Here is a 10232-nt window from a genome sequence, read left to right as displayed (position 1 = left end):
AGGTAATCAAAAAATAGATTTCAGATAGACAACATTATGTGTTTATCAAATATTTACATATCCTTGTTTGCTGGACCCAAAAAAAAAAAATATTTACATATCCGATCCTAAATTGAATTAAATTTTAAAGGTATTTAGTTAATCACATCCGAATATAGTTTGACCATCCTAAACTAGTCGAGCACAACAAAGAGAAAAAACTCACGCAAATTAACAAATAAAGAATTGTCTATTTGAGGACAGAAAGTTTGTACAGCCGTTTCTGTGTTCTTATTGGCGTACAAGTCAGTTTCTTTGCTCTTGCAAGTTGCAGGATAAATAAATTGAGGGAGGGAGATTTGAAGAGTCGGAGAAAATCATTAATTAGAGTTGATTTTTGTTGGGTCTGCTTCTGATTGGCTGGTGAGGGTTGGACATCGAAGTGGATTGATGGTCGTTTCTGGTCCATCAGCGGCCTTGTCAATTTGCAAGGATGCAGCAGGAATCGCCGGTAACGCTTCCCCCCTTTTCTCTGTTTCTTGCTTTGATTTCTTTTGTAATTATGTGAGGAACTAGTCAAATTCATGAAACCCAGATAACAGTTTGATTGCAATTTGGGTAAAAGTTGTTTGTGTTCTGTATTTCTGGATACATGTGAATCTTCTCCACAAAAGGTGGATATACCCATGAGGTCCTTGTTTGTGAAACTTGTTGGTCGGTGGGATTTGGGTTAAAGGGGAAGAAGAGGTTTTACAGTTTAGGGGTAAATGCCAGTTCAATTATTACGACCTTTTGATTTAGAAGTGTGAATTATGTACTGCTGGAATTGTTTGGTTAACTTATTCTTCCTTTTGTGATAATTTGGTTGCCGTCTCAATGCTTCCTTGTTGAAAGTTGGAACTTGATAATTGAAATCAAGTTGAGATTGTGTATTTTTTTTTTTTTTTGAGAATGGGGTTTTTAGATTTCAGATTTTCAAGCAGTTTTGTAGCATTGTTAGTTGGCTTAACAGAGTTGTAGTGTGTCTAACTCATTATTCTCAATTTATGTGAAATTATATCAGTTATGCATGTTTGAAGTACTTTCTTGCTCTGTAAAGTGTGCAAGTTGTGTTTTCTACAATTTCAATAGCTAGTTCAATAATATTCTTTCTTTCTGAGAGTGACGGAACCCGTTTGTCAATGAACAAAAGAAGTGTAAGTAATTAGCTTTAAAATAAGTATTTCTTGATGTTATAAGCAAGTGATGCCAACCAATTCAGTGAAAGCCTTAAATCTAATTGACATTCTGCATTTGACTTGCTTTCAGATTCATGCTTGTTAAGTGTTTGAGCCACTTATCTGCACATAACTGCTAAGCTCCCTAGTATACTTGCATAAAGTAGAAAAAAGAACAACAATTTTCTAGAACTTGCATCGAAGGAAGGAAATCCTAAAGGAATTTGGGAATATGAAACGTACTGTGTAAAGTGGAATATAAGAAAGAAGGATGAGAAAATAAATAAGTGTTCGGTTTGATTCTTGGAAGATATTGGGTACTTGCATCACTCAAAGCATGTACTATACTACTTATGATTGAACTGCATAGTAAAGATTTTGTGTTGGCTGTAAACCTTGATATGAATCATATTCAAGAGTGCTGTCATAATAAACCTTCTTTATTGCAGGGAACGTCTTTGCTTTTGGGCTGTTTTTGTCACCTATGTAAGTTCTTTCTTGAGTGCTTTGTTCAATATGGTTATTGGTTAAGACTTAGTGAGTGGCCATTGAATATCATTACTTAACTGACTTTGTCTGTTTTCCTCTCTCAGACATACATTTAGGAGAGTGATTAGAAACTGTTCAACTGAACAGTTCTCGGGGCTGCCATATATATATGCACTCTTGAACTGTTTGATCTGCGTGTGGTATGGCTCACCCCTCATATCTGTTGATAATGTACTGGTTATGACGGTCAATTCAATCGGTGCAGTTTTTCAGTTGGCCTACATTATTCTATTCATTGTATATGCAGAGAGAACGAAAAAGGTCACTTGCCTTTTTATTTTATGCCCTTAGCATTGCAAGTTCCTAATAGCTTCTTATGTTATCTCCCCCCTTTTGCTTAATTTTTTTCATTTTTTGTGGGCAGTTGAGAATGCTTGGACTTCTTCTGGCAGTTTTTGCCTTATTTGCAATCGTAGTCTATGGGAGTCTGCAAATAACTGATAGAGGCATGAGGTGGATCTTTATTGGGTTATTGAGTTGCGCTTCTCTTATATCAATGTTTGCTTCTCCATTGTTCATAATTGTAAGTCAATCAAAAGCAGTATTGTCTCCTCTCAGTTGATGCGTTATTCCAGTTCGTTTGATTGCTTAAGTTTTGAAGTAGTATTCGTCTTATCTATTTCCAGAAGTTGGTGATCCGCACTGAGAGTGTTGAATTCATGCCATTTTATCTTTCGCTTTCCACTTTCTTGATGAGCATATCGTTCTTGCTATATGGGATATTTAATCTCGATGTCTTTATTTATGTAAGTTTCCTTCAACACATTCCATCTCCTAGTCTGTATGTGCATTATTTGTTCCCTTGTAATTTTTTTTGTACATATATATTTTAGGTGCCAAATGGAATAGGAACTATTCTGGGGATTGTACAGTTGGCATTATACTTTCACTATAAAAACAAATCTAGAGAAGATTGCAGAGAGCCATTGATGGTCTCATACATTTAAGTAAGAGTATTGGCAGACAAAGGTAAAAGTTATTTTGTTTCATTCATAACTTCCTTTTTTTGATGTTTTGAAACAATTCCGGGACAACAGATGGGGGAGAATTTTGACGTGTATAGTGAATGGCAGATAAAGTTAAAAGTTTTGAACCGATTTTGGGACAACACAAAGGGAAGAGTTTTTCGTTGAGGTGTATGGTGAATGGAATTTCTTCGTCTGCTGCCTGATATAAGGCAATCTTGAAATCCTAATTTAAAATGAATGAATACCTTATAATTGTCATTAAGGGTTTCCTTAATTCGCTTATTTTATGTTACTCTCTGCCTACATAGTATGTGTTTGTTTTACATGTTCTTAGATGATTATGTAGTCATCGGTGATGAGAGGTTCAAAGCGTTCTCTTATACATAATTGCACATTTGTCATTCAACCATATCAACTAATGAGCTTGGAATCTTAGAATGCCTTTGCTTTTGACCTGCAGTTTTGCGCTTTGATACATAGTAGTCATTGTTCACCAAGAAACAGCGTGTGTCGCGGATTTTACATACTTAAATTTGCATAAAAGTAGGGTTGATTTGGATCCGCGGAAACTTGATCAAGAAAGCAATCATGTGTTGAGTGTCTCGAAAATGTTATTATTGAATTGTCTCAATTATCTTTATATTGATGAACAGGTTTCTTTCAACGTCTTCGTTTGGTTTCTGTGTTGGCATTTCTCTTGGCGCGGCTAGGGTTCCATTCTTTGTGTTTTTGGTGCGAAGGTTCACCGGCTCTCAAGATTAATCTAACCTGGTTGAGTTAGTCACTTATGTGGAATGATCTATTATGCGCACCGATTCAGTCGCACTCAGCGCACCGTTTTAGATCAACTCACATATATATTTGTAATTTAATTTATCTTTTTTTTATTGCATAGGTTATGTCAGTCAATTGACCGTTAGCTATTTAAATTAAAAATTCTTGGATACGGGCAATTGTTGTTGCCGAGCTATTCTTATGAATCAAACAAATTAAAATAACAAAACAAAGCGGGGGAACCACGAGCTATGTATCACTGCTCCATGCTAAATATATTTTCTTCATTGTCCGAAAAGTTCTCTCCCTCTGGTCGGGTCAACTAACAAAAATGCCTACTAGAAAACTGAAGCATTTCACCATTTGTTGCCACCCTTGTAACCTCCTCTGCCACCGGAGTTGTTTGAAAACCTATTATTCCTATCAGCAAAACCACCTCCCCTGCCACCTCTGCTCCCACCACCACCACCTCTCCGGTTAACAAAGCCACCCCGACCTCCACCGAATCTTCCCCTTGATTGCTCTCTTTCTTGTAGACGAGGCAATGCCTTCAACACCTCCAAGCTCACATTTGCCGCATTTCCCTGACCTGCAAACAGAATAACAGATTTAAAATTTAACAAAGCAAATTAAAAGGACTCAATATTGAGAAAGCAGACTTGACAAGATAGTAATTGCTGTAATTTAGGAGAAGAGAGGAAATTAAGTTGAACAAACAAACTAGTTGAAACTTGAAACCAATATTTTAAGGGATACAATTATCTATAATAAAGCCAACAATTACCAGTAAGAAAAGTATCCAAGTCTTCTGTAGCCACATCAAATACTGCACCATTTCCATCAGCTGTTAAAGTTAAACCCTTGATAGATTCGACCTTCTCCTCGGGCAAAAATCTCCTCAGCACACCATAAGCAAAACTGATATGTTCACCAGAAAGTGGGGGAGTCAAACACATTGAAATTCAGATTGCTTAATTAAAATGAGATTAGTGGACAACCCACCAGTTTAAAGAGCCAAACACACCTAATGATAATCCAATTCACCACTTAATGGAATGGTAATTGTTCCCTTCATAGATAACAAGCTATATAAAGAACATAACAAAAACAAAATTTAGGCGAAGACACTGTTCCTCGTTCATGGCTTCCATGTGTGACAAATCTGCTAGCAAAAAGGCAACATACTTCCACGAAGTATTGTTTTCCCTGTTTAATATTTCAGCGACAAGCACAGAAGGCTGACAGCTGCAGTCCAGACAAAACATTACTTGGTGTTCATTTTGGTCTTTTGGGGAGGACAAAGTCAACTTTATTAACAATTCTAAGCAAAACTAGATCAAATATAGAAAATTTTCCCATAACTTTCAAAGTAAATTGTCCACAGATTTTTGTCATCAATATCAAAGAACAAAAGTGGCATGTGATAAGACTCACGATGGTGTGTAGATGGGTTTTCCAGCTTCAAGGAGTAGCGTAATATGGTTCTCCATAGAAGTCAAGAGTGATCTACTCTTTATGTCAGTATAACCCTGCATGTCATCCAATAAACCATTAGGCTGTAGAACAAAAAAAGCAATGAATCTTAGTGACAATAATATAAATAACAATAACTAAATGATAGTACGGGAACATCAGAACTTACTGCAGCCTTTGCAAGTGCTTTTGCAAGTATTTCTACAGCCGACAAACCAGAGGTATTTAGTAAATCCTCCGCGGCAGACATGAATGCAGGAACCACACTACAGTTGGATACACGAAAATATTAGACGTCAAAAGCACTAGAGTTTTTATTTTTTTTATTTTTTCTTTGAATGGGAAAGCACTAGAGTATTAATGAAACAAGACCAAACCTATCAGAAATCTGAGTTATTGATTCTGCTGCTGCTTCACCAACTGCTTTAGCAATATCAGCAGGCTGGGGAGCTGATACATGCTCAAACTTCACACCAGATTCTCTTTCTATCTTAGAAAAATTATGCCTTCTGGAGTCATAGAGCATAACAGCAACTCCAGTATTTCCTGAAAAGAAATATAAGAATCCCTTCATCAAGTTACCATCCCAGGGATTTAGAACAATTTAAGGAGAATCTGTTTTACCTGCTCTTCCAGTGCGTCCAGATCGATGTATATAAGCTTCTACATCTAGCGGCGGCTCACACTAATCAGTAATCACAAGTAATAAAGTAAATGTTCCAGAAAATAGGACAAAAAAAATTCCAACATAAACACAAGGAACACAAGGAAACCTGGATAATTAGCTGCACATCATTGATATCCAGTCCACGAGCAGCAACATTTGTGGCCACTAATGTCATAAACTTTCCTGATCTAAATCCAGAAAGAGTGACCTGCAGATACCAGACCCCAAAATCAGCAAGAGATTGAAAACTTAGATGATGGAATAAGCAAGTCCCATTTTCTATATGAAATATAAATCCCTCTTTCCTACAGACAGTTTTTGACAAGAATATGAAACATTTTTCTTTCCAATATATCATTGTGTTTCAAGCATTCTTGTTAGTAAGTACGAATTTAACTGGCTGGCATGCATGCTTCCATTAATTTCAAACATCAAGAATAAACCAACAGTAGATTTTTTTTTTCTTTTTCTAAAAGGTATAAGAGGACCTAAAATGATTCTTAAACTCAAAGCTCAGACTAAAAATGATTTGCAGCTGAATACACACCAAATCAATACCATTCAAAATATCAAAACAAGGCTAAATACTATTGTCTCTGGGCACAGTTACTAAAGTGCCATTCAAATTATTGGCAGTCCAGGCCGTCCAGCTATAGGAAGGAATTCCTACACTACTACCCGATGCAGGGTACAACATGATGGCCTTATTAGCACTTTTTAAAATCATATATGACTCATCTGTAGTTTAAAGTTTAAACTTACATCTAAAACCAAAACAGCCTCCAAGAATGTCCAACTTTTTAAACAGGAAATTGCATTAGCCACCATCTTTCTTTTTCTCTTTTTCTGGTGAATGAATGATTAGATCACCCAGTTTTTGGTTATCAAAACAATCTTGATAAAACAAGCATGACGTTGAGAACAAATTTACCTCTCTTGTAGATTGTTGGATATCCCCATGCAAAGGTCGTGCTCCAGGTAACAACCCAGCAAGTTGATCAGCAGACTCCTTTCTTTCAGTAAAAATAATTGTACGGCCTCCACTGGAATAAAACATCTTCATATGAGGAGAGAGAAGTAGAAACCAAACAGTTAGCAAAACCTAGCAGAGCAGTGCAAGACCAACCTGCTATAACAACGAATAATATCAGGAATAAGCTGAGGTATTGCTGAAGTGCTACAGGGAAGAACGATATGCCTGACACTGGCACTGGCCTTCATTTTTTCACTACCCACAAGATCTATAGTTTTCTTTGTTGATTTAAGAAACCTCGAAGATATCTGAAACCGGAAAGATAGACTATCATGAGATGAGAAACAGAGAAGAAATAATAAATTGACAAGAGATTCATAGTTGTGTTCTTTAGAGAAGTGGCAAATCCAAAAATCCAACTCAGAGAGAACAATATAAACCAAAATCTAGTGGAAAAACATACATCTTTTACCCAGCTTGGTAAGGTGGCACTGAAAAGAAGTGTCTGAACTTTGCTTACATCATCTACTTTCCCTACAAAACCCAACATGCGCAAAATAGTCAACCCTCCACTTCAATCTTCCCATCAGCAATACAATACAACAGATAAAAGAACACCAAAGTAACGTAATCTGCAACTTTAGTCGGACAAATGGGAGATTCAAAAGTTACATAGGTCTGATACTAAAAGTACTAACAAACAGGCATGTTCTATAAAAAAAACTATGGAAAGAGAATCACAACATTGTTTCAAACAAACACCAAAATCTTTCTGAGTAGCTGAAAGGAGCAATTAATACTGAGTTCAAAAGCACTGTCAAAAGCTCTAAGATATCAAAATAAAATTAGCAAAGAGCAAATTGCTACTTCCCATGACAGGTGAGCTTAAGCTAACTGGAAGTATACATGGACAAGACCAGATAATGTGTTGTTTGGTGCATACTACATCTTTGCACCCAGCAATACCTAGAAGCCACAATCTCAGGAGGGTAAACAGGTCAAAATACAGCACCTTTAAGCCATTAATAAACATATCAACCATCTCTTTAGCTTCACAGTAAAGGTTGACAAATACTGCCAGCAACTAGTTATACAGAAGAAAGATAATATTATAAATCAGTTACTAAATAGCATTTGATAGAGTTCAACGCAGCACTAAACAAGTCATAAGAAAAATAAAAGCCATTTCCCTAACAAGACACAAAAGGATGTTTCCATAGTGCAGGCAGTAACAACAGAAAAAGCAAGAAGTCCAATGGATACATTTCACATTTACAGAAAATAAATCACTGAAGGTATTCTACTTAAGCAGCAGAATTACAAACCAAGAATAAGTTCAACATCTTCAACAAAACCCATCCGCAACATCTCATCAGCCTCATCAAGAACCCTGAACTTTAATGTGCTCAAATCAAGATTGCCCCTCTCTATGTGATCCTGCAGAAATTAGAAAATTTTAAGCATGACAAATAAAAAACGGAAACATTTGACACACATCAACAAAACCAGGAAAGTATCAAATCAGATGATATGCATGAAATGATACCTTTATTCGACCTGGTGTTCCTACAACAATATCTATCCCTCTCTTGAGTTTAGACTCCTGAGAGTGATATGATGCTCCTCCATATAAACAGCATGACATCAAACCCATTGTCCCACCATAAAGTTCAAAGTCAGCATACACCTTAAAGAACAATAAAAAAAAAAAATAATCCACGTTACATTGTGTGCAAACAAAGAAAGAAACACTAGAAATGGACCCCTCATGTAATTTTTTTGATTAAATAGGCCGTCGTGTGATACCTGGCTTGCCAATTCCCTCGTTGGTAAAAGCACCAGAACACTTGGTGCCCTACCATATCCGGTCTTCCTTGACGATTTTGCTAACCCATTTGTTAAAGACTCCAGGATAGGTAACACAAAAGCAAGTGTCTTCCCCTGCAGAATTGCAAACAAGACAAAGCAACAGATAGAGAAATCGTCAAAATTTTATTTCAGTTACATACTGTGCAATGAATAACATAGTGAATCAACAAAATTTAAAAAGTATTTGGGTTGGTGCATTAGTGACCACTCAATCTCAAAATGAATAACATCCACAATTACCAAACGAGGTGGCTTCACACAGACTATACCAATTTGACTACATACATACATATATATATATATATAGGCATCAATACCGTAACATCAAATACCAATGCTTGCTTTTCCCAGCCATTTAGCAGAATTTCTGGTTCTTGCTACGTAAGTAGTTATGGCTGTATTATTTCCTAGATTTTCTTTATTTGCACAATCCCAAACTAACATTTAAAATGGTTGAAATGAAACCTTTCATCTCAGAAAGAGACATTCTATTAAATCATATAAGCCTGCAACTGTTCAACATATAATGATTTTGTTTATTTATGCGTCCAAAAACATATAATCCAATCTAAAAGGTTGCACGTTAATCAGTTAAAGGGCACTCCTAATAGCTTCGGCTTTCAAACTCAACCGTTTACAGAGCCGAGATTCGCACCAACAACAACTATCATGTTCACACATTCGGGGAAAAAATATACCTGACCCGTACGTGCCCGTCCCACCAAGTCCGACCCGTCTACAATCATATCAAAAGTCGTGGCTTGAATCGGAAACAACGATTCAATCCCCTTCTCCTTCAGCTTTTCCCTCAACGGCTTTGCGATACGAAACTTCGACACCGCATTAGGATTCTCGCTCTTTCCTCCCTCTTCGCCCACCTCTTCCGCCTCCAATTTCGCCTTCTTCTTCTTCTTAGAATCATCCTTCAAATTCACAGGTTCACCAAGCTCCGAGCTGGTCTCGCTCTTTTCTTCTCCAAACCCATTCTCTAGCTCGATGTCCAAAGCTTTTCGCTTCTTGTTCCCCTTACTCTTCTTCTTCTTGGAGCTATCATCATTCTCTTCACCTCCTTTGGTGTCCATGAGCTTTGAGTCCTTCTCGCTCTTCTTTTTCGGAGTTGCAGAGTCAATTTCTGGGGTATCCAAGACTACTTTTTTCTTCATCTTATTCTCCTCTTTCTTCTCTATAGCTAACGAAGGCATAGAAACGATTGATAATATGTATGTGATTGACGAGGCAGAGAGAGCTTCTCCTGCAACAGAATATTGTTGTGGCAGTTTCTTCCACTGAAGCAGGAGAGAAAGAGGAGGAAGCGCAGTTAGGGTTTTGCGTCTTATAGTTTGTCGGTGTGGGTGTTTTGGACCGTCCGATTGCAAAACCATTTTGTGTTTGACGATCTAACGGCGCGTTAAGGAATATCAAATGACCGCATTATTATTCTTTTTCTTTTTTTATATGATTAATATAATTATTATTTTTTAAAAAAATTATCTAAAAAATATATATAATTTTTCAAAAACAAACTGTGAAATCTAAATCGTACTTCACACTTCATACAGATTCGAGGGAAGGGCGTGCTATCCTGGCGAGTCTAACTCTTTTTTGTTAATAGCAGGAGTGGTCCTCAGGCCTTTTTGTTTGGTGAGTGGGAAGCGAAACGATGTCGTTATAGGGTTTGTTTCTTTGTATTTTAGTGACGTGTGTTTGACACGCATGTCCCGGCGATTGTGGTCTACACGTCGTTGAGTTGATATTTGTGTAGC

The 10232-nt window shown here is 36.9% G+C and overlaps 2 protein-coding genes across 5 annotated transcripts; one reads left to right on the top strand and one right to left on the bottom strand.

The window, feature by feature from the left end:
• Positions 1-216: 216 nt before the first annotated feature.
• Positions 217-3622, top strand: LOC119985849 (bidirectional sugar transporter SWEET2-like). 3 transcript variants are annotated; one of them, XM_038830289.1, is made up of 7 exons: positions 217-490; positions 1646-1682; positions 1790-2006; positions 2110-2268; positions 2372-2491; positions 2579-2714; positions 3174-3622. In XM_038830289.1, the coding sequence occupies exons 1-6, from the start codon at positions 430-432 to the stop codon at positions 2690-2692; spliced, it is 708 nt and encodes a 235-aa protein (XP_038686217.1). In that variant the 5' UTR covers positions 217-429; the 3' UTR covers positions 2693-2714; positions 3174-3622. The 3 variants fall into 3 exon arrangements, with proteins under 3 accessions (XP_038686217.1, XP_038686218.1, XP_038686216.1); XM_038830290.1 differs by lacking the exon at positions 3174-3622 and adding an exon at positions 2819-2995; XM_038830288.1 differs by having other exon boundaries at positions 218-490; positions 3367-3622.
• LOC119985848 (DEAD-box ATP-dependent RNA helicase 7-like) lies at positions 3615-9781 on the bottom strand. Of its 2 annotated transcripts, XM_038830285.1 has the most exons (14): positions 9168-9780; positions 8407-8541; positions 8147-8287; positions 7926-8037; positions 7064-7134; positions 6754-6908; positions 6559-6670; positions 5734-5835; positions 5585-5645; positions 5338-5506; positions 5130-5226; positions 4922-5016; positions 4272-4405; positions 3615-4076 (listed from the first exon to the last, which is right to left on the bottom strand). In XM_038830285.1, the coding sequence occupies exons 1-14, from the start codon at positions 9669-9671 to the stop codon at positions 3844-3846; spliced, it is 2121 nt and encodes a 706-aa protein (XP_038686213.1). In that variant the 5' UTR covers positions 9672-9780; the 3' UTR covers positions 3615-3843. The 2 variants fall into 2 exon arrangements, with proteins under 2 accessions (XP_038686213.1, XP_038686214.1); XM_038830286.1 differs by lacking the exons at positions 3615-4076; positions 4272-4405 and adding an exon at positions 4509-4732 and having other exon boundaries at positions 9168-9781.
• Positions 9782-10232: the final 451 nt, after the last annotated feature.

Source organism: Tripterygium wilfordii, chromosome 19, assembly GCF_013401445.1.
Source record: "Tripterygium wilfordii isolate XIE 37 chromosome 19, ASM1340144v1, whole genome shotgun sequence".
NCBI classification, from domain to species: Eukaryota; Viridiplantae; Streptophyta; class Magnoliopsida; order Celastrales; family Celastraceae; genus Tripterygium; species Tripterygium wilfordii.
Note: the sequence above shows the minus strand (reverse complement) of the source record. Positions and strands in the feature narration are given on the sequence as shown.

Excerpts from the sequence above, each read along its gene's own strand:
- LOC119985849 (XM_038830289.1), top strand. The coding sequence starts at position 430 with ATGGTCGTTTCTGGTCCATCAGCGGCCTTGTCAATTTGCAAGGATGCA. Across the intron at positions 491-1,645 it reads GGATGCAGCAGGAATCGCCG|GGAACGTCTTTGCTTTTGGG; the intron begins GTAACGCTTCCC and ends TCTTTATTGCAG. Across the intron at positions 2,492-2,578 it reads ATCTCGATGTCTTTATTTAT|GTGCCAAATGGAATAGGAAC; the intron begins GTAAGTTTCCTT and ends TATATATTTTAG.
- LOC119985848 (XM_038830285.1), bottom strand. The coding sequence starts at position 9,671 with ATGCCTTCGTTAGCTATAGAGAAGAAAGAGGAGAATAAGATGAAGAAA. Across the intron at positions 6,671-6,753 it reads ATTATTCGTTGTTATAGCAG|TGGAGGCCGTACAATTATTT; the intron begins GTTGGTCTTGCA and ends GTTTTATTCCAG. Across the intron at positions 4,406-4,921 it reads AAACCCATCTACACACCATC|TTTTGCTTATGGTGTGCTGA; the intron begins GTGAGTCTTATC and ends TGAACATATCAG.